The sequence below is a fragment of the Camelina sativa genome, chromosome 6 (assembly GCF_000633955.1).
Source record: "Camelina sativa cultivar DH55 chromosome 6, Cs, whole genome shotgun sequence".
NCBI lineage: Eukaryota > Viridiplantae > Streptophyta > Magnoliopsida > Brassicales > Brassicaceae > Camelina > Camelina sativa.
Window position 1 is genome coordinate 19595261 of NC_025690.1, and position 23190 is coordinate 19618450.

General features: G+C 34.6%; 4 protein-coding genes across 5 annotated transcripts in view; 1 reads left to right on the plus strand and 3 right to left on the minus strand.

The window, feature by feature from the left end:
• Nucleotides 1772-8106, minus strand: LOC104792391 (kinesin-like protein KIN-5C). Of its 2 annotated transcripts, none has more exons than XM_010518528.2 (23): nt 7830-8106; nt 7019-7148; nt 6740-6898; nt 6304-6653; nt 6085-6223; nt 5878-5975; nt 5613-5769; nt 5407-5476; nt 5173-5249; nt 4970-5023; nt 4808-4888; nt 4614-4725; nt 4459-4545; nt 4207-4382; nt 3910-4071; nt 3723-3830; nt 3458-3616; nt 3295-3378; nt 3009-3214; nt 2819-2920; nt 2578-2687; nt 2297-2448; nt 1772-2206 (listed from the first exon to the last, which is right to left on the minus strand). In XM_010518528.2, exons 1-23 carry the CDS (start codon nt 7886-7888, stop codon nt 2009-2011), a joined length of 3030 nt encoding a protein of 1009 aa, XP_010516830.1. In that variant the 5' UTR covers nt 7889-8106; the 3' UTR covers nt 1772-2008. The 2 variants fall into 2 exon arrangements, with proteins under 2 accessions (XP_010516830.1, XP_010516828.1); XM_010518526.2 differs by lacking the exon at nt 7830-8106 and adding an exon at nt 7271-7542.
• LOC104792392 (auxin-induced protein 15A-like) lies at nt 8513-9284 on the minus strand. The gene has a single exon (XM_010518529.1). The coding sequence runs from the start codon at nt 9118-9120 to the stop codon at nt 8716-8718; it is 405 nt and encodes a 134-aa protein (XP_010516831.1). The 5' UTR covers nt 9121-9284; the 3' UTR covers nt 8513-8715.
• Nucleotides 20520-21777, plus strand: LOC104792395. The gene has a single exon (XM_010518533.2). The coding sequence runs from the start codon at nt 20679-20681 to the stop codon at nt 21501-21503; it is 825 nt and encodes a 274-aa protein (XP_010516835.1). The 5' UTR covers nt 20520-20678; the 3' UTR covers nt 21504-21777.
• The window catches only part of LOC104792394 (1-(5-phosphoribosyl)-5-[(5-phosphoribosylamino)methylideneamino] imidazole-4-carboxamide isomerase, chloroplastic), a 3743-nt gene continuing 2427 nt past the window's right edge, over nt 21875-23190 (minus strand). Inside the window, exons 3-7 of the mRNA XM_010518532.1 lie at nt 23089-23174; nt 22904-23005; nt 22654-22787; nt 22495-22543; nt 21875-22169 (exon numbers count right to left, since the gene is read on the minus strand). Of these exons, the coding sequence (XP_010516834.1) occupies nt 21996-22169; nt 22495-22543; nt 22654-22787; nt 22904-23005; nt 23089-23174 (545 nt within the window). The 3' untranslated portion in view covers nt 21875-21995. The remainder of the gene's footprint in view (nt 22170-22494; nt 22544-22653; nt 22788-22903; nt 23006-23088; nt 23175-23190) is intronic.

Genomic DNA, 23190 nt, shown 5'->3' on the forward strand with positions numbered 1-23190 from the left:
TATCTAGATATAATAAATCCCCAAACATAAAAACAATATTAAAAACAAATCTGAAACAACACAAATTCAAAACAAAAATATTAAATAATTTAATTAAAAGTAAAACTATAAAAAAAAACATTCAAAATCAATTTTTTTGACCAGCATCGCCATACATTTAAGGATTTTAACTTTTAATCTACTAATAAGATTATATTTTTAATTATTATATGTATCATGAATTCTTATATTTCAAAATTATTTATTTATTAAATTTTGAAATTATAAAAACAGTTTCCGTCGCGTTTCCAAAACAGAAACAGAGTTTCCATCGTGTTTCCAAACAGAGATTTTTAGGAATCGTGTTTCTGTGACTTGTTTCTGAGTTTCTATGAGTTTCTGTTTCTGAAACGTTTCGGAAATGGGAAACGCACTTCAAAAAGAGTTTCCATGCAACATAGGATGAAACCATTATTTTAGTTCTTTTTTTTAATACTTAAAAAGAATATTGTCGGTTACAGGAAACCATTAATTATACATATATAATCATTTTTACTATTTTATCTTACGTAATTGATCATAGTAAAGAAACAAGTATATATATTTTTTTTTGTTAAAGTAAAGAAACAGTATATGTAGGACGGTTCTATGGTTTATAAACGAAAAAAAAAACCTTCTTCAAAATATTCTAATATATAATTTAATCACACCTAATTATCCTCTTTGATATATGGTGTGAAGCCTGATGATAAAAAAATTCTTTAAAATTCATTTTTTTTTTCTTTTTTTCAATAAGTAATCGATCTAGTCAAGAAATGGTTTAACCGGAACCTTCAGAGACAATGCTCGAGACATAACGAATCTTATGTTATATGTCCGGTTGTATTCGAGCAATTTGCCGTCACATCATCATAATGCCAAAAAGTGAAGCAAAGAGTCTTCCCGCAGTCCCGCAGTTTAAGTTTATATTTTCAGGCTTTCATCTATGCACTTAGTTTCACATATAAACCTAATTTTCCGGTATGCTTCAAAGTCCGAATATCTCTTATTTTTCTTTAACAATTCCGGTTTGCCAAAAAAAAGAAGAAAAAACTAGTAATGTTTCCACAACCTTTTTGCTGGTTATGATGATTCGATTGCTATAATTTTGAAACATCAATTACACCTACAACACTTTTGCTTGCATCTTTTGTGTATATGAACCTGCAGGGACTATCACCATACTTAACTAATCGTTACCATACATACATTTCATTGAAGAAACAAAGAATGAGAAGAAATTCATAAAAGAAAATTCCACTTTTATTGATGTTCCCACTTTCTATAATGAATGACCTAATACCCAAAAGCTTGATATAGAAACCATATTTGGCACTACCAGTGTCATAACATGTCCTCTTAAAGCTTTATATATATACACAAATGAGATTGCATTAAAATCCCAAGTGAACAGTTGCTGAGTTGTAAAGCTTTGGTAAGTGAGCACGAACAAAAAGATGTTCATAATTGTTCTTTTAAAATGGTAAAAGAGGATTCTATGAGAATCTCTCATGCTCATGATATTTAGAAATTCTCATGGGAAGTGAGAAAGATGAATCTTCTGAGTGGCACGGTGACTACGATTTCACAAATGCTACTTGACTTCCCACTTAAAAATGTTCATTGTTGGGATTTGAAAGCATCTTCATGGTTGAGTCATATATAGAAAGTGATCAAGTGGTATATGCATGCACATCATGAGCAAAAAGGATCCAAGATTCGCATTATGTTGATATTTTAGAACAACCCTCTCTGAAACAAGAAGTCATACATTACAATTTCAATGTAAGCGAACAAAGTATAATCCAAAGTAAGGGATTATTTTCAACACTTCGAACCTAGAAAAATGTGTCAGAAGCATCTGACTCTTCATTCATTGATCCCACACTTCCACAAATGTGTACACAGATAATAGTATTACAGACAGACACATACACTGGTTTGAGGTTTTCGAATACAGAAGAGCATGTTATGGAACAGAGGTGGTTCCCTAGTTGACCTGTGAGAGAGGCGACCGTGTTAGCTGTTGTGGTTTCGATTCCTTGGTCGCAAAGGATTCATACGAGTTGTTTTCACGGAATTCTTCAAGCAATGTCTCAATTGGCATGGCTCGTAGTGATTCAATGGTGGCTTTGGTTGGGACCTCTGGTTCACTCCTCATTGGAGTTGTCCCTGTTGGCTCATATTCCTGCGGTTCACCAAAAGAGAGCTTGGGGTCAATGCTCTTCTAAGAGTGAAAAAGTATGTTATTATTAAGCTGTGAGGAACAACAACTTACCATGTATTTTTGTTGGAAAGTTTCTTGAGCTTTATCCTCAATGCATCTGGCTTGGCAACACTGATCCTCTTGGAAACTTTGGAGAGATTTTTCATGCGACCTGACGTTTTCCAATACTTGTGATACAGATACTTTTTCGTCCTCTGACATGCCTGAAAGATTATAAGGATACCATCATCAGTTCATGGTTGGGAAAGTAATGATCATGCCAGGCCTAAGTAGATGCACTTATTCAAATGGACAAAAGAAACAAACAGTCATGGGCAAGAAAGAATACTCACGGTCAATTTGCTGGATGATCTCATCGCTTTTCTGTCTTGCATCTTTTTCAGCCGCAGTCCTTGCGGAATCTACTTCGGCATCGTGCTGCTCATTATTATTACAAGCAGACCTAAACCAAACAAGTATATTGAAGTTTATGCATTGATAAGAGAATTCATAAATGTAGATGAAGTGAATTTTCGACAGGGTATGACGAGGTCAGAATTTCAGATATGTATCTTCAAAACTTAAACCACTTACCTAACAAATGAAGAGACATCTGCGACTTGTTTACTGTTCATCTCCTTTAGAGATTCATGAGTTCTCTTGCAGTGTTTAAAAGCTGATTCCGCATGGCCCACACTAACGCATAGAAAGATCCAGCAAGGTTTAGATGCATAACTGAAAAACTGTAAGTCAAAGAAATTGCAAAACGTAGTAAGGAACTTACGATTGCTGAAGCAGTAACTCCATTCGACAATGTTTTGCAGCCGAGAAATCAGCACCTTCTCTGGCTTCATTCTCAGCTTGCATGGAGAATGTCTCCCATTTTCTTTTTGCGTCATTAGCCAGATTATTAACAGCAGAGACGTGTTCATCCAAGAAAGTTTTGTTGGAAGAGACGGCATCTTTAAAGTTCTGGAGTCTTGAATCCACCTGCCAGGAAAAATAACACAGTTTCAAGTAACAAAAAAGTGGAAGAGAGAACGAAACAAATGACAGAAGAAGCAACAAACCAATTCATGTTGGCGACGAATGTGACTTGAAACTAGGTTAGTCAAATCCGCTATAAGTTTCTCTGTATCAGATTTTGATTCAGCCTGCACAACATTTATCAGTTATAGATGGGATCAAGCAAAGATGTTTGGCAGGAGACGTGAAGAGATGTAGTATCATGACCTCGTAAGTCTTCTGAAAATCGATAATGCTGTTTATTTGACTATCATTCGCTTCTGCAGCACGACTCTCAGCATTTTTAGACTCTGTCATAAGCTTCTGAAAGAACGTACTTGTGTATTCAAACATCTCCTGTGTTTGTTCCATTGTTGTGTGGAACCTCTGCAAATTAAGAAAAATGGAGAAAAACAATCAGTAAACAACTCTTGTAGATAGCCAAGGCCAATATATAAATTACCTACATAATCTTATATTTCAGTGCACTGACCTGTCTCAGTTCCCTTGCAAAGAGAGCCATTTCTCCCTGATGGGACGAGAGAGCACTCTGAAGTTCATCAAATAACGATGATGTTGTCTCATCTCCTGAAGCAAGGAACTGAAAATCGACAAGATATAACTACTTTAAAGACACTCCAAAAGTTACTAAAAGAAAAGGACATCAACTAAAGGCGTACCTCATCTATGGAACATGCACTTGAAGTCGTCAATGCTGAAACTTCCTCAAGACAAGCATTCGAGTTTGCCTTGTGCAACCGAACTACATTCTGCACTTCCTCCAAGTGGGAACTATATAAATCCTTTGAAGCTCTAACCTTCTTTTTCATTTCTAAAATGGCCTAGACAAACAAATTTGCAGATAGTGTTAGATTATTATATACTTCTAGGCTCTAGCATAATTTAAAAAAAAAACAGTTTTTACAAGACATAACTCAAGATTGATATAAAACCAAAAGAACATATCAGTTTGATACCTTGTTGTGTGCCTCTAAGCGAGACTGGGACAATTTGTTAACACCCTGAAGGTGTGCATTTTGCTGAGACAAACAAGAAGCAACCCTATTGAACAAATTTCCAATTTGTTCAGAAAGTTCTGTTTGATAACTGTCGACCACTTTTTTATTGTCCGCACTGAGCTTGTCCTCTCTTCCTGCAAAGCAGCAAATCAAGATCACATTTACGAAATTGCAAATGAAGAGACAGCCACAAATAGTAAGTACCCATACCAATTTTCTGGTGTAATGAAGCATTGTCTCTAGTAGCTTTCTCTAAGTTGGATTGCAAAATGCAAGCTTGTTGAACCAGTACATTCTCTGACAAAAAGCAATATGTTAGAAGAATGTTCAAGCATTTGATAAGAGAAAATGTTAAAAGAAAATACCAGCTTTTTTCTGCTCTGAAATGATGAAATCTTTCTCCTTCATGGCATATTGAGATTTCTTCAATTCCTCGTTTGTGGAAGCAAGCACTTTGCATGTTTGGCTCAAGTTTTTCTAGATAACACAGTTGAAGAAGTCTCAGCATATTGATATAGTTATATAGCACAAAAGTAAATCCAAACAAAATAACAAATACCTCAGTGGTATCAAGCTTGCTAGTCAGATCAGAGCAGTCCCGCACTTGACCGGAATACTTATCTTGCAACTCCTCAAGTTTCTGGTCACAAAAAAATGTAAATTAATTTGTTCACATGTTCTGACACCAACAAAAATCATTGACAGAGTAAGACGAACTAACTTTTTGATAATTCTCTATCTGACCACCCATCTGTTCAATCTGCTCAGCCATTGCCTACAAAATAGAGTTTAAAAAGTATTATATTAGTAGAAAAACTAAGAGGCAATTAGACATTACCATGTCCTCTAAGGTCAAATGATCATTTTGTTTCTTCAACTAATGAAATCTGCTTTGAGAAACAATTGTGCGCAAGAACCCAATACCTTTTTTTCACTCTCCTCTTGATAGTATCTCTCTTTTGGCATATAAACACCATTTTTCTCACGAGAAGCATATACCTCTAAATAAACAAGCAAAGAAAAACATATGAGTAAAAGACAAGCAGAGGAGCCAAACCAGAAGACTTTTTGTAGCAAGTAAATTTGTTGAACTAGATATAAGTACTCCATCCCCTTCACAATTATTCTATCCACAGCTACAATGAGAATGCCACTTACCGGCCTTAAGTCGTTCTATTTCACCATAAAGGTCCTTTATCAAAGTAGATTTCATCATTTTCTGGTTGACCTGCCAAAACGAAATGTACAAGAGTACGCAAATGAATTACAACTTTTCAATAATTGACCTGAATGGGAATAAGAAAAATGAAATAGAGGCTTAAAATTTATGAATGAAAGAATAAACATAATTGATAGATTAATACCTCCGGCTTGTTTCTAATATTCTTAGCCCTGTGTGCATAATCTAGAGTACTTAGGGTCTCCTCCAGACAATGAACGGCAGGTGAAACTGTTGCTATGATACATGTCTTTGTTCTCCCACCAAGTGAATCACGCAGTAAACGGGTGAGCTTACTATCCCTAAATTTCATTGCAGTAAACAATTATAGGATTCAGCATAACTTGAAACACTGCTATGTGATCCCAAACGTAAAGAAAAGAAAACCGAAAAAAAAATAGAAGTTTAACCTGTAAGGAACGTGTCCAAGATGTTCAACCAAAGCACTGATCACTCGTCCTAATGTAAGAAGACTTTTGTTTATTTCACCAGCTTCTCGAGCCCGGCCCTAGAAAGAGAAATGCTATTGATTATATCTCGCACATGACCAGACATGAAATCTAGAAGATGAGAGGAAAGACACTCCAAACTTGATTGAACAGTGAGAAATTACTTACATCCCTAGCACCAGAACGTGAAATATTTTCTGATCCTGCCAAGTCAACCAAGTTCAGCTTGCCACACTTGATTAGTTCTTCACCTTCTGGAGTAGCTTCCTTAATATGAATTGTTATTGAGAAGAGCGAATGTGATCGACTGCAAGTGAAGGATTTTTATCAAGTAGCTGACATCTTGGACATTAATGAGCAAAGAACACAAACATCAAAATGCATTACCTTGATTGTTTATTCAAGAATGTTTCAGCAGTCCGTCGTTTAGAAGAACCTCTCTCGAGCAAAGTAAAGATTTCATTGGCACTTGTCACAATTTCCTCTTCCAATCCTCTAACAAGAACACCACCTTTGCCGTCTTCCATCAGAGGTAACGGCTTCTTTTGTTTATCTTCAGAAGCAACTTTAGATAGATCCTCAGGAGCAAGCAAATCAGTAATCTCTTCATTGTAGAGTTCTAAAAACGTGACTTTAACACTGTACTCAGCTTGCTGACCCTCAAGCGTATCAAAGATTTGTTTTACAGCTCTAGGTATAACACCTGCTTCTGCCGGAAGACCTCCACTAGGTGCGCTCTGTCCCAGTTAAAACAGAAGTAAACAGCTTAGAACATGAAACCTTAAAAAAAAAAAAACACACAGCAACAAACAAAATAACAGACCTTTGACCTTCTACATTCTCCTTCCATAGTATATGTTTTCCCTGTACCAGTCTGGCCATATGCAAATATTGTACAATTAAAACCTTCAAGTACTTCGTTCACAATTGGAATAACTGCCTGATCGTACAAATCCTTCTGTTGTGCTGATGGTCCAAACACCTGTGTTTAACATATAAACGCACACATTTAGCATATCCGATGGTCTAGATCCCATGCCCACATCCGAAAGAAACAAAGCCCCCAATAGAGGGAGCAGAGGCAAACTAATTTTTTAAATACCTTATCAAAAGTGAAAACCCTATCAATGTGCTTCCCAGCGATGTTTTGGGAAACAGCAACTTCTCTTTGCAAATCATTACAAGTGAGAACCTGAGGAGCATTGTTCCTCAATTCATCATCACTAAATGGCCTGTCAAAATTAAAGTAGCGAAACCAAAACCTAAATTCAATTTGAACATACAAAAAGTGGGAATATACCCCAAAATTGAACCCAAAACCCTAAAATTAAAATTAAGAGAAATTGATTTGGACCTGCATCTAAGGAGGACTTGAACATTAACGCCTTTCTCTTTGTCGTGGCGGCTAGACATCTTGAAGCGACGAACCGACGGCGAATCCAGAGATACTGATTTCAAATATCCAATTATACCTTCTTATACTTACTGCTAACCCAAGATCCGAAATTTTTTTCGCTATTTGAATCTCTCTCTCTCTCTCTCTCTCTCTTCTCTTATCTCACCGGCGACGGAATCTGAGAGAGAGCGGGGTGGACTGGACTGGATATGTGAGATTTGAAATTATTTGAAGAGCCGCTCCTCCTTTTTTTCTCTTTTTGAATTTTTAACGCTTCTTCCTACAGTTTTACCATATTACCCTTCCCTTCTTCAACGTGCCGACGATTCACGTGTCCCTCCCTTAAAGTCCATGTTTTATATCTCGGCCCATTATAGCCCAACTGACCCCGCTTAAAGAAAAAAAAAANCGAAACCACCAAAACCTAAATCAATTGGAACATACAAAAAAGGTGGGAATAGACCCCAAAATTGAACCCAAAACCCTAAAATTGAAATTAAGAGAAATTGATTTTAACCTGCATCTAAGGAGAACTTGAACATTAACGCCTTTCTCTTTGTCGTGGCGGCTAGACATCTTGAAGCGACGAACCGACGGCGAATCCAGAGATACTGATTTCAAATGTCCAATTATACCTTCTTCTACTTAGATCCGAAATTTTTATTCGCTATTTGTAGTTCTCTCTCTCTCTCTCTCTCTCTCTTCTCTTATCTCACCGGCGACGGAATCTGAGAGAGAGCGGGGGTGGAGTGGGATATGTGAGATTTGAAATTATTTGAAGAGCCGCTCCTCCTTTTTTCTCTTTTTGAATTTTAACGCTTCTTCCTACACTTTTACCACATTACCCCTTCCCTTCTACAACATGCCGACGATTCACGTGTCCCTCCCTTAAAAGTCCATATTTTTTATATTGGCCCATTAAGGCCCAACTGACCCGCCTATAAAACCCTCAAATACTATTGTTCTTTTCCTCCTCTCTCTCTCTCATTAACCTTTTAGTGTCACAGACTCGGAGTCGCAGTCTACGATGTTGGATTACTAGCTATTCGAGACAAGCAAGCTCTGACTTAACTCGCCAACATGTCTTCACACAAACATGTTTGAAGTTTGAACCATTAAAAAGCGACCAAGGTCATCAAATGGGAGGCTAGTAAAAACCTAAATAGAATAAACTATGTATTGATTATTTTTATTTTAAAGTAAAATAACATATATCATAATTAGATTATGGAAAGAAAAAAATTACAAATTCCACACCACGCAACAAAGGGGTGTTCAATGTATCACAAATCTCACGATCAATCAATCATATCCTAATGAGTATATATAATTTCCTTAAAACAAAAAAATGACCTAGAAAAACGTTTTCAGAAAGATTAATAATTATAAAGAAGAAGATTAAATTATAGAAACTCTTCGACAAAATCGCCGAAATCAAAGTTTCCGTTACAAGACTCGACGGCGTTCACGACGTCTTGGAAAACGGATAGGCTGCAAGGCACGACCAACATAACCTTCTGCTCGAAACAGAGGAACTCGTCGTGAGACTTGTCTAGGAGCATCCTAAAGAGCGGATGGTTCAAATAGCTTGTCGGAACCACGCGCCTCACGCGCTCTTCCCCTACGTACACCGCGAACGTCCCCGTTGGCGTCTTTGTCGCCATAGCCGCCTCCTCTGCCTCGCCCATCAGAAGTGACTCGTTATGTGTTGACTCGGAGCCGCCTTCTCCTCCGCTTCTCGTCGTCGTGTTGATGCTCTTCACTTTCTTGGCTAAGTTCTTGAACGAAGCTATTCTTTTTCCCAGCATTTTTATTTTTATTCTTTGTATTTTATTGTTTTTTGTTCTCTCTGGAAACTCTCAAGATATGTATAAAGAATTTAAGATTGTGAAGATGAATAAAATGGAAGAAATTAGAAGATGGTTGGTGATTATATACCAAGATGAGATGTCTAGCGAGCTTTTGACTTTATTTTAATTTTTGTTTTCGTAATTTTTTTTTGTTTGTCTGTGTTGACTTCGAATAGTGGGGTGCATTTCTTGGCGGATGGAAATGTACTTTTAATAATAGCAATCAAAATGCATATATCTCGTCGCAAATCATGGCTACGTGATATGTATTTTTGGAGACCAAAATGAATCAATATCTATGACATTACTTATATATTTTACCTTAGTAGTACCTTACGCAAGCGATAGGTTATCACGGAGGTTCGTACGTATTCGTATATACGGTCCGTGACATTTTATTTAATACTATCTGTATCTGAGATGTCATTCTTGATTCAAGATTATATAGATGGCCCTAATTTAAGTAACGAGATGATTGCTTGTTTTACAAAATATACCAATAATTGTAATGATTTTTTTCTGATGACTGAATTTTCAAGTTCACACAAGGAGTTGGTGAATGGTACATCATCCAATGCCTTATCGGATATATACATAATTACTAAAAGACGAGTTTTTATTTAAATTGATGGATGAAAACAAAAAGTAGGGAATCCATTAAGCAAACAGGTGTTTTAATGTCAGCTCGTGTATTTTAAAGTGATGTTTCTTAAATATGTGCTTTGATAATCAATCAAGTATTTTAAAGTGATGTTTGTTACATTTGTGCATGTGCATCTAACCATGTACATATATAGTTTTTCGTAGTAGGTAAGATGTCATAAGTAATGTCGTATTTTAGTGTAATAAATTATACCAATATAATAATATGTGAGTTGGAGTCACTAATTGCATGTTGACATATGTGCATGAATTTGGTGATTAACCTAAATAATAATATCATTTTCATAAATCGGAAATCATTCGAATGTGGTTAGTTTGATGGTTATAAAAGGCTAAAAAAGAGTTATGTAATCCATATTTAAGTATTTACTTGTGTTTGAAAATGAGAAACTGCATTTTGTAGATATATCAATGATTCAATTTTGACGATTGTATTTGTTCTTCAAGACCTAAACGGGGAGCTGTCCACTCTTTAGTTTTTCCTTTTCATTTAATTTATTACTCAAAACTTATCAGTATCTTAATTATAATTTCATAGATAATCATAAGATAACGACCTATGGAGAAACCACAACTAAGAGTAGACGTTTAAACAAAATATAACACTTTTATAAGTGGATAATCTCATATGCAACATAACTTAAACAAAATTATTATTTTCAGATATACGTGTCATATATGTAAAATAATATCATATACATCTATGATTATATATTTGACTAAAAGTCATATGAATATTATTATTGTATATTTGTAGGAAAGAATGATTCTCTAGCCGGCTCTCTTGGCCGACTCCTATACAACGAGAGCCGATTACAACTTCTAGTTGTTACCATTATCTCTATGTGTATATATATTTTAATTAGCTGTGCTCGTTAGTCGTTACCCTAGTTTTTTTAAACATACATATTAATAACTTCCTGTTTGAACCCAAAAAAAAAACAAAAAACATATTAATAACTTCCTGTTGACCTTAATGGTCAGCATGAGGAAGAAAACAAAAGTGTATCAAATTTTATATCCACTTTTAAAAACGGTTTATTCAATTGTTAGTATAATTTTCTGTTTGTTATATATGATTAGTGCCAAGTTAATGATTGGGTTGGAAATACTCAACACCAACCTCCTAGGCGTAGGTCGAGACCATTTGATTAGTTTTGTATACATATTCCGAGTCAATATTTTTTTCTTACTTACGGAAAACATTTTTGTAATACCAATAAACATATAATTCTTTGAAATTTACTATTTTGTTCGTTTAAATGATTAGTTTTCACTGAAACTATAAGATTTAATTATGATTTAAAGCATGAAACTATGAATCGAATTCTAAGTTTTCTTAAGGAAGCAAGTATGAGAGTATGAGGTGACTTTTTTCTATTCACCCATTTTTCAATGCACCATTTATTATAGAAGGAGGAAAAACAATCGATGTCACGTATCTAACTGCCAAACGGTGAACACTCACCCAACAATATTATTGCCTATCCACAACTCGATAACGCAAAGATCTTCCAAGTCTACAGGTTGCGGTTTCATACCATCGAATGTGCAAACCATTAATTTGATTCTTTTGTCAATCTATAAATAGATCTTAGATTTCAATTATCTGAAAATGTCAAAGGAAAGAGATCTCATTGTTAATCACTAGATATTGAATGCATCTCCTCAGACAATAAATCTTAAATATTACTTTTTTGTTTTTGTTAAAAGTCTAAAATATTTTATAAGTATATACATTTGTGTTCCCATTTACTAAAGTATTAATTGTACATTTGAAATGAAATTAATATTTTTTTTTTAATGAAACAGCAACTTGAATATTTGTATCTAAATAAAATGTTGACCAAAAATGCAAATGCTGTAAAGTAACCATTTAATAATTGCGTCACCAGAATGGAATCACCGATTCTATCTAACTTCACTCTTTGTATCGAACAATTGGTGTGGGAATTGGGATCGCATTACGTCCCTCGACTACAAATCCCAACACAAGAGCCATAACTTAGTCTCTTTATTATACAAGAGGTAATTCAGTTTTTGCTAATTAGTCTTTGCGAAAAAATCCTAATTTGTAGTGAAAATATATGTACTGAGAGAGAGAAGGATGATTAAGAGTTGGAAACTGTACTTGAGAGAACTGGTGGAGACAAGTGGAAGAACCATTGGAGCATATTGGGACACAATACTTTTGACTTTGTACAGAGTCAAAGGTTTACAGCTTTTCAAATTTATTCTAGTAGGTAGGCCCATATTGAGCTCAAGTGATCTACTTAAAGATCTGTGGACTATACCCTTTTCCTTTACGTGAATCGAATTTGAGAATTGAGAGTACATTCCAAAATGTGTTGGCTAGGCTAGTTCTGTTACTATGATTCTTTTCTCTCTAGTTCCTTTATGTTTGGTGTTAATGGTGTGATCCAATTCAACCAGTTAGCCTCATGCTGACTTGGTTAGTTGGTTTAATGATGGTTCAATATTTTTTGGTTTCGGTTTGAAGTCCAAGAAGAAAGATGATTTGGTTTCAAAGAAATCCAAATTGCAAAAGGATTAGGATTTAATATTTTTGTGTCTATCGTGTTCTTATTCTCTTCTATTCTGTTCTATCGTGATTTATCTCTATCTTTGTAATCTTCATGAAGCTCTGTTCTTGAGCTCGAGAGAAACACTTGATTGTTATAATGGTTGGGTTGAATCCACTACATACAATAGATTCATCACATCGATAATTGACTATGTTCTTGCTTTCTGCATGAGTGATTAAACTGATTTGTGTTGAGTTCTTGGAAGGTTATCTCCACAGAATAGTAACAGATTGGTATAATTTATGAATCTCTCTCTAGGTTCGCCTCTTTTCTTTGAATGTTTTCTAGGTATAGCGAGTTAAAGTCGGACAAGAAAAATGACAATATCCACTGGTTTAATATTGGTATTACACTATTACTAGATTTTATACATGATGTACAATTGAGTAAAGCAAAGATAAATAAATGAGTTGATATGGTACGTAGAACAAATGGGTATCGGGTTTTACATAAAACATTAAGTAACATACAGTATACTTATTTTGTTGACTTTTGAAAATACACTAACATTTTTAATAGTTATAAGTTATATGATGTTTGGACCAAATATAGAGTCGTTGTAATTAATCATGGTTCGTCCTTCATAGGCATGATCATGGCTTTGTTTTTATATAGATTTATTCTCTTTGATATAATTGTCTTTAAAAATTTACTGTAAAGAACAATGAGTTTCCAACTAACGAATATATGTTCCGTGCATGTCACGTCACGGTTCTAATACTAGTCTTTTATAAATCCTGAATCCTTTAGAAATCCTGAATCCTTTACAAATCCTGAATCCTTTTGAACATTCTTCTGTGGTTTATCCTGAATCATTTATAAATCCTTTATGATATCGATATATGATTGCTTGAACTGTTTTGATATATAAATCTCGAATCCTTTACAAGTCACAATTCAATAACACAAACTCTCAAAACTTCGGAATCCCTAATCTCTCGTATCAAGTATCGTGGCCGGTTTATCTTCCATGGCAAGCATTGAGGCAAGATTTTCAGATGTGGATATGCAAAGAGCCTACAACGATTGATACAAGGATGTTTATGATACGTATGGGGTACAAAACGTTAGACTGAGCAAAGCCGAGATGAGTGTAGCCTTGAAAAGACTAAGGTATTTTGCTCACCTGGTTACATCTTAACAGTTTCATGAGGCTTGCGGATACGGATGCCAATGGATTCGTCAGCCGGGCATAATTTTTATTTCTTTACAATATCGGTACCCAGTACACAAGATTCGAGAAGCTTTCGATGATCGTTGCAATGCTGATCTACGTATTACGGCTAATCAAGCGCATGACACATTAGTTTTCCTCGGTAGCAATGTAACTCAGAGGCAAACCATCAAATTAATGGGTAGCTTATATTACATATATATGAGTGCAAACGTGATGTTTTTGTAGCTTATATTACATAAATATTATTTTAAATAAGTATATTTCAAAACTTGTACAATATATTCCCCTCAATTATTGTTTTATAGCTTTAGTTCCCTCAATAGTCTTTCCCTGTCCAACAAAGGCAAGAAAACTAACATATTATTTAGATTGAATTTAAATATCTTTTGATATATTATTTAGATTGAATCTAAATATTATTTGATATATTATTTAAATTGAATCTAAATATTATACGAGGTGATTAATCAAAAATTAAAGACACTCTTTCGAGATATTGATGAAATCATATCTTAAAATCATATGGAAAATGATTCAATTGTATCAATATAAATGAGACCAAAACATAACTTATATATATTTACAATTCACAACAATTTGGTTTGAATAAATTAATATAATCATACATTTTTAATATGTTAATTAACTATATACTGGTAAATGATATATGATTACTGATTAGAATAATATTAATAAATGAATAGAAATTGAAAAATAGTTACATATCTTATAAAAGAATATAAATATAAAAGCAAAATATGAAATACATGACATATCTTAAGATGACAAGTACAATTGAAAATAGTTGTAAAAAAAAAATTGAAAATAAAACTAGAAATTATGATTTTCAGAATATATGAGTAATATATATGTAATACTAATATCCTAAAAACAAAAAAGAGAATGGCAAAGTACAATCCATATTATATTATAATCATTTTATAAATATATTATTTAATTGGATAGTAGTTGTTGCTCTAATCTTTATATCAATTCATATTTCATTGTCATAGTAGCTACATAAACTATATAAGATTCACAAAAATGTACTAATTAAAAATATTAATCAATTTTATTATATTTTTTATTCTTATTAATCATTCAATGCAATGCTATAAATACTATGGAGGTCACAAATTTCAACATTATAAACACAAATTATTAAATTCACTTGATTGAAATTTAATGCCTGATGTGATCATGAGACCATCCAAGACGACCCTTGAGTCTTGCTCACCATGAACGAAGTCAAAGGTGAACTCATCGCTAGGTGATTTGGACCCACGAGTATTCAAAGGAGGATTCCGACCAATTCAAAAGGATTCAAGGTATGAACCAAAATGTTCTGGAATCTTGATCCATTCCATAACCTCGGAGAATTGGAATCACATTAATATCAGTTTATATGTGAAAGATATGGATATTTCAAGTCAGTGGATCTATCTCAGTCCCAGTTTTGCGTCCGAGCAAAAGACCGTGTTACACAGACCAACTTAGAAACAGTTTCGGTACAAAACCACTTGGAGGATGTTAATGTATATCTTATGTTTCCAACATGCTCTGAAAGAGAAGATTTGGCCCATGAAATACAAAGATACACTTCATTTGCCAAAGGAAGTCAATCTAGTTCTACACTTGAAGAGCTTTAGGTCCGATTGGTTTAGGACATTCCAGAATTACGTATGGCAACCAGGAGCTGTTTCTACTAAGTCCAGGATGAAGTAAAGATACAGACCATGTTGTTTCTCATCAGCAAGTTGGATCAAAGAGTAAATATCAGAGAAGATTAAGGAAACACTTAATGGGTCAATTCAAGATCTTATGGCCAAAAAGAGCATGGGAAAATTGGGAATGATACCTATCAAGTCCAACCCACTTTGAGCCTAATTCAAATCCAAGAAAGCCCAAAATAATGACTTTGTTTTGTGGTCAGAGACGAGTGACGAAAATAGAGTTCAACTCACCTTGGGAAGGACACCTTGGGAAGACAAACTTCAAAGAGTTGAATCTTCATTCAACTATCTATCTTTAGTGTGTTTTAGTTTCAAGAATAATATTTGGCTTTGTGACCAAGTTTTCTATCTCTATATAAACTCATGTAATATCATTTGAGAATCATCAACCAATTTTCCTTTTCTTTATTAGAGTTTATCTCTTTGTTCTTTGTCTAGAACATTTCTTTGTTTTTTGGTGTGTAATATCCAAGCAACAGACTCCTTTTGTTGGACTAGTGTGTCATATCTAGCAGTGATTGGAGTTGGAAATATCAGCAGCCTCCCGCAACTGCTGTGCGACCTCTCAATCCATCAAATCTCCCTTGTTGCACCTTGCACCTTGGCGAGTTTCTATCATTTTTAGTCCGGCTTAGTGATCTTCGAATTTTGGGCGTATCAATGCCTTAAAAACATATTTATGATTTAAAATATGAGAATTACAAATTTTGATAGAATATGTAAGTTAATAAAATATGTGAGAAATTCATAAAAATAAATTTATTGTGAATAAAGAACTGATTTTTTTTTTATGTTTTGAATATAAAAAATTCAAATTATTATATATTTAGTTTTCTCTTAAAACAAAATGTATTCAGTTTTTTATCTATAAATATTTTATATATTAAAATAGAATTATATTTTATTATAATTAGAATGAAATTGCAAAATAATTTAATAATCATGTTATGTGAATTATTTTTATTAAAATGAAGAAATAAAACAGAAAATTATAATTGAACTATACAAAAATATAAGAAAAATTGAATCCCGTATAATATATTACTACTTTGACGTAAGTTTTTTTTTTTCTTTTTTTTATAGATGTAAACTTTTTAGGTGACATCAATTCTGGAAGAAAGTTTTAGAATTAGTTCTTCTTAGATTATATCGCCGATGCAAACAAAAGCTACGGCTTGTTCCTTACTTAGTAGATCACGATAGATAACGGAGGCTACAGATTTAAAAATATTATTCTATATTTGTGCCCGTTAACGATGAGAAATGTGTCTTCGCATGCAGTGCCGACTCAAAGGGGAGGGCGAGCAGTGCAATGCCGAGAGACCCACACACAAAAGGGGCACACAATTTGTTTTTTCTTTTGTAAAAAAAAAAAAACAATTTAGTTAAGGGGCCTATAATTTTCATATTACCAAAAAAGGGGCCTATAATTTTCATATTACCAAAAAAAGGGTTCATAACTTTTTAATATACATTGATGTCAAAAGAAAAATCATGGGGTAAATATAACCAAAAAAGGAATCTATAATTTTCAAATTACCAAAAGAAAACCCCGAAACTTCTCATGTATTTATAAATTATCAAAATAAAATCCACAAAATTTTCTAATACATAATATATAGGGGTCAAAAAATTTGCCCAGGGCCCAAAAAAAATTCTAAGAGCGGGCACTGTTGGCATGTGAAGATATCAAATAGAACATTCATCAAAGTGATATGGAAACAAGTGTTTGACATGATAAGAGTTGGTGGGAGATCTACTTACCGAGAACTTGTCAAGGGTAGTGCTTGATTCAAGATCGGAAGATTTATTTTGATCACCCGAAAAACTGAGCAGAGGATATGGACTTTGCGTTTGGAAACTTTCTACTGGCTTCATCCGATTCTTCAACCTAGTAACCAAATTAATTATAAGATGTTACTCAGTTAATTGGTCTCAAGGATTATAATTGCTAGCACAAAAGCAAGTATTAAAGATGAAAGACAAATATATTAACCATGATGCTCACGAGCACACAACAACCTTAGCAGAAATCGCAGGCGCCAAAAAAAGCAAACACGTTGTCATCTTTCGTTCATGAGAATAAAGAAATCGCCGAAGTTTGTTGTCGTTTGCCGTCGTCGTTTTAGTTTAAGCCATCGTCATTGGTGTATGGTTGACTTCGTCTTATATCAAAAGAGAGAAACGGCTAGGACATAGAATCTCTGAATTAAGGAGAAGAGTCAAGAGTGCAAAAGGAGAAGTGAGGTTTCATGTAGGGATGCCAATTGCCATGAGTGAGGCTTTGATCTCGTCAAATGGTGGAAATCGCGGAGTGGTGGAAATCACAAATGGGTCTGATCAAGCATGTCATGGTTGTAGAGCAATGAAAAATTAACAACTTGAATGACACTAGAATCTGAAGTAATTTAAAAGAATGACCCAGCCCAACATATTTCAAAGCTCTATTACAAAAAAAAAATGTCCCTTGACCCTGCAGGTTGAAGGTTTTCTAAAAGCTATTTGACTTTTCTTATATTTGGCCAGGTTTTACTTTTTATTTACAACTAATTTAGAATTAAAACAAAGTTTTATGATAATATAAAAATAACTGAAGTTGTTTTCACTCATGCAGAAAAATACCTTTTTACAAATTTTGTTTCTAGATCAAATTATTTCATAAGCATAATATTTTAAGCGCTACATGTACATTATTTACTTTATTGACAACTGACTTATTACTATTTTTACACAGAAACGCTGAACACGTACACGAATAAAATCATATTGGTTATAATTTATAAATATCGGAAAATAGTCAAATATGTCATTCGTGACGAGGACAACTAGATAAGCCATAATCTTTTAGCTTCTAGAAACTATCGAATGGTGTGGTCCGTGTGGAGAGTTCAGCTGTGACTAGAATTACGATTTAACTCGAACATTCGAAATAGTTCTTTTCTTCTTTCTATACTGGCTAGTTGCTAGGACGAAATTTTGTATATATATAAAAAAAAATCACTACATAGCTGGTATTTTTTAATCGATAATAACGCAACGAGATCTTCTCGAAACCATACTCGTTAGAAAGGATCGAGTTCATACTAGTTTGATTATTTTATTTTTTAATTATTGAAGTAATTTATAGTTAGTTTATTAATTGGTTGGACATTTGACTGCAACCGAGTTTCATAGCCTTTGACGCTCTTATCTTACATTCTCATCATAGATGCTGACGTATATGCTTAGTCAATGACTCAAAACTAATAAGCTCGAAAATCGTTTGTAATCGTAAACCTAATTTGACAATACAAAAAAAAAAAATCAATGTCCTTTTTCATCTGACGAAAGAAAAAAAGAATACGGCCAAAATATAACCACGAAATTTGAAAAAAAAAATTTGGTTAATATTCCTGGTTTGGGGTTAGATCGTAATTAACTCAGAGAGCTCTGAATATTATTATTACAAAACTTCCCAAAAGCGTCAACAAATAAATCATTTTTTCTATATAATTAGGTCTTTTTTATATACGAAAGATCAAAAAACGAATCCTCAAACTTTGACCAGTACTTGGGAAAACAGGGAATTAAAACTAATAGAAAGCTAACACGAGAATGAGAAAGCTATAAAAAACAATATTGCATGATGCTTTAGAAANGGGAAAACAGGGAATTAAAACTAATAGAAAGCTAACACGAGAATGAGAAAGCTATAAAAAACAATATTGCATGATGCTTTAGAAAAGTTTTATAAGGCATATTAGTTTGGTCTGTGTTAGGCTTTTATTCCATGATTTCTATATTTAATCAAATGATGTGCTATAAACAATTGAAAGTAACACATGGTTACTTCGTCAAAGGGTTTCGTTTCAAATTCCCTCAGCGTGTACTTCTAAGCTCTGACATAGTATAGTCCCTTATTAAAAAATAAATGAAATTAGATATAACTGGACAATCTCTTTAGCACTTCTATTAAATGTTGCAATAGCAATACAAAATTGACGTTACAACGACAAATGTACCCCCAATTATTTACTAGTTTGTACTTATACAGCCAAATTTTACCACCCTTATTGTGAACATATATAGTTCGCGGTACAATGTCACCAATGAAGATTGATATTTTCAACGTAAAAGTATTCTTTATTCATAGGCTTACTAATATTAATAGAGGAAGACATGTCAGGAAGAACTGTCAGAGTAAGTCGAAGTGTATAGGACCCCTAAAGTGTGATATGTCGGAGTGCAGACAACAGGCTAAAATGTTCTAGTCGATTGCATCAATCAGTTTTAGTTTTAGATATTAATATTATATCATTTTCGGTTCCCTGATTTTGGTGGAAAACGATAATACACAATTCTACTAGACATACATATGGGTGCGTGGTAGGACTACATATTTTGTATTTTTTTTTTTTAGAATTTTGTAATGCAATCCAAGTTAAAATAATATCGAAATAAAATTGATTGAATCTTGTAAAAATGTAAAATGAATTGAACACATATCTAAACTACCTATTTTCATTTAGAAGCTTCCAACAAATGATTTGGTGCCACTGCCATTCCAACTTATGAAGACGACAAAAAGTTAAGAAGGATAGGTTTAAAATCATTTAGTATGAGTCAGCTAACTGGATCCAACCCCTTAAAAAGAGAACGAATCGGCCGCCAAAAAAAGAAACGAATCTTTATCATGCTGGATCATTAATGTATAGTTTGTATACACACATATTTTCATCCAAAACTAATTATCAATAGTACTACTATACATTAAGAAGAAAAGCTATAATACAAACCGTTAGTTAGCATCGTTTTAGCTGGTTGTTTTTTCCTGATTCAACCTGAATCAATTAATTTAATAATACTGAATTAAGAAAGAAAAATTCTTAACCAGTTTGATGGCAATAGATATAAGGAAAGATCATAAAAATAAATAACATTTTTCTCGAAAATATCTATTTATCTACAAAACAAAAAAATTCACGATCTAAGCACTTACCAAATTCAAATTCATATTAGTATATATCAATCTTTATAAAAAGCCCACTTTAAGTTGTATATGTATATCATATTAGCAACTAATCTTCGTTGCATATTTCTGATCTTTTATAATATTAATTTGTATTTTACGTCGACGCTTCTTCCTCCTCCTCCCCCAGGTTTTTCGAGCATATAAGTCATAAATCAAACAACAAGAAGACAAAAAGAAATACAAAAAAAATCTGAAAAAAGAACATTTGGTCTTTGGTAATATAAAAAGCCATACTCGCATCAATCCTTTCTTCACCTCTATTTCTTCTCACTAAAAAAATATCAAAACCTTTCACATTTACAATTTCTCTCTCTCTCTTCCTCTTTGTCTCTCTACAAGCTCTCTCTATGCACCAAGTCGATCTAGAAGCCTTTGTTTCTTCAGTATGCGTCGGTGGCTCCGACCACCGGAAGATCGCATGTGAGACCCTCGCCACCGTAGAACCGACGATCCCACCTTACTACAGCAACTCCGCCGTGAGTCCAAACGATTTCCCGCCGCAATCTTACTTCTTGTCAAACGATGCTGATCAGCTCGAGTGGCTAAGCGGCAACGCCTTCTTTGATCGTCAAGATTCACAAAGAGGCAACTCAGGGATACTCAATCCAAACCAACAACACACGAACACGAGCTCGCAACGGTTTTTACTTAAATCCAAAGCGTCGATCATCGGTTTACCTAAACCGCAAAATACTTGTTTCAACGAAGCTAAGCAACGGCGACACCACGGCGGCAAGAACAAGGTCGTCTTGAGACGGGTCGGGTCACGAACAAATACGGATAGTACTTCGGTTCGCGAACCTTCTTCTCCTAAGGTGTCTTGCATCGGGACAGTGAGATCCAGAAGAGAACGCAGCCGCCGTATGCAACGCCAGAAATCGAACCGGGTCGAACCGACTAACCGGGTTAAGAAATCCGGGTTTATAGCGAGTTTCAGAGCCATCTTCAGGATCAAAGGCGGATGCAAAGACGTGTCGGCGCGTGGGTCTCACGGGGCGTCGAGTAGGAAACAAGACATCAGGAACCGGCTCCCGAAGGAAGCTGTTGCGAAGTCTTCTTCTTCTTCTGGTGACGGCGGAGAGGAGGTGGTGGTACCCGTACCCGGTTTGGGTGGGATGACGCGTTTCGCTTCCGGAAGAAGAGCGGATTTGTTGGATGGTGGGGGATGTTGACGTGGCCGCGTGACAAGTGTGTTAATAGTTATACATGTGGGGTATAGTTTTTTTTTTTATTTTAAGTCCAGGGGGAGGAAAGTAAGTAGAATAGAAACAGTACTTTGGTTGTCTTTGTCTGAATTTAGTTGGTGTGATCTGTTCTAGTTTTTGATACAGTCGTTGGTGAACACGTGGCAACTGGTTTAAACGATTTATTTATTTTGTTTATAAATAAAACACACGGCGGCAACGCGAGAACGGTGATTTCACACCCACCGGACCCTTCTTTGTTTAAGTTGTAAATAGTTCAGCTAATGTTTACATCTGTACATGCGTGTAAGCGTGTTGTATTTAACATTTTTTTTGGTTGAATGAGAGAATTGTTGATAAGTAGTAAGTTTATTCAAATTTGAGAAATGATTGAGCTGAAGATTAATGTTGCAAACATTGAATCTTAATGTTTGTGGGGTAATGCAAATAAAATCAAATGAGCGAGCTAGGGGAAAGAAATCAGTGGAGTGAGAGCTGTTTGTGATGCCAAGCGACAACGTCTTTGTATGGCAGATTTCCCCCGAATATGTCTAAGGCACTTCCAACTGTTACATCCACACGTCCTTTTCCTGCCTTCTTGATCCTCTCTATATCATCCATCACCGTCACACCTCCAGCATACGTTACCGGAATCTGTCAAGGTCAAAACAAACAAACATCTGAGATCAAAAAGCTCAAAGAACAATTTTGCAATCGTTGCTTTCTCTACGAATTATAGTCCATCATAGTTCTCATCCTATCGGTCTCCAGGTGAAGCAAAACCACTACATCCAAACCAATACGGTATTGGCAATACCACTCTCAAATCTATCAAATCACAAGTTTGCTGAATTGTGTAGAGTTCTGTTGAACACCGTGCGTTAGTAAGATTAGTTCCAAAGTCATAAAGAGAAATAAAGCACCTTTCTAGAGCCTCTATGATAATCGATCGTGAAAAAAATGCATGTTAATTACTCACCGGAGAATAGTTTCCAAGCAATGCTACAAGCTCTTCATCGATCCCTAGCCTTGAGAGAAAGATTATTATCAGTACACACTGACTAAATACTGTATTGTCAATGCAAGAGGAATCCGCTCTAAGACACCAAAATCACAGCGTTGAAATAACTAAGCTTACTTCTTTCCTTCAACATCTACGCCATGTATCAGAAACTCATCTGCAAATCCTCCAAGAAACTCCAATGATTTCTCATCAAGGATGACGTCGCTGAACTTCTGCCATCTATCTGTAACAATTGCATATCTTCCATCCTAGATAACACAATACCCGTATAAATAAAATGCACATCCATTTAAGTTTACGGATCTTGTACATGACATAAGACTTATTAACATGTAAGTGACAATGAAACTGGTCAGAGAATCACCTTCTTTCTGCAGCTAAGGTCCAATATCAGTCTTTGTTTCCCAACAATGTTTACAAGATCTTTGAGTCTTTCAAGATCAATCTTTCCATTGTTAAATACATACTGAAAATATCAAACAAAAACGTGATTACGACTAGCAAAAACCCTATGATAAGACACTCAGCGAGCTTAAATGGCAACTATACCGAAGTGACAATGACATGGCTTGCTCCTTCCTCTATATAACTCAAGCAATTCTCCGAATTAATCCCACCTCCAACTTGCAAACCGCCTAGAATTCATCGTCT

What these genes read in the sequence shown, in the direction of transcription:
- LOC104792391 (XM_010518528.2), bottom strand. Translation starts at nt 7,888, where the DNA reads ATGTCTAGCCGCCACGACAAAGAGAAAGGCGTTAATGTTCAAGTTCTC. An exon ending in CACGTTCTGGTGCTAGGGAT is followed by an intron (nt 5,976 to 6,084) that starts GTAAGTAATTTC and finishes TTCTCTTTCTAG; the next exon opens with GGCCGGGCTCGAGAAGCTGG. An exon ending in CTTTCCAACAAAAATACATG is followed by an intron (nt 2,207 to 2,296) that starts GTAAGTTGTTGT and finishes GGTGAACCGCAG; the next exon opens with GAATATGAGCCAACAGGGAC.
- LOC104792392 (XM_010518529.1), bottom strand. Translation starts at nt 9,120, where the DNA reads ATGCTGGGAAAAAGAATAGCTTCGTTCAAGAACTTAGCCAAGAAAGTG.
- LOC104792395 (XM_010518533.2), top strand. Translation starts at nt 20,679, where the DNA reads ATGCACCAAGTCGATCTAGAAGCCTTTGTTTCTTCAGTATGCGTCGGT.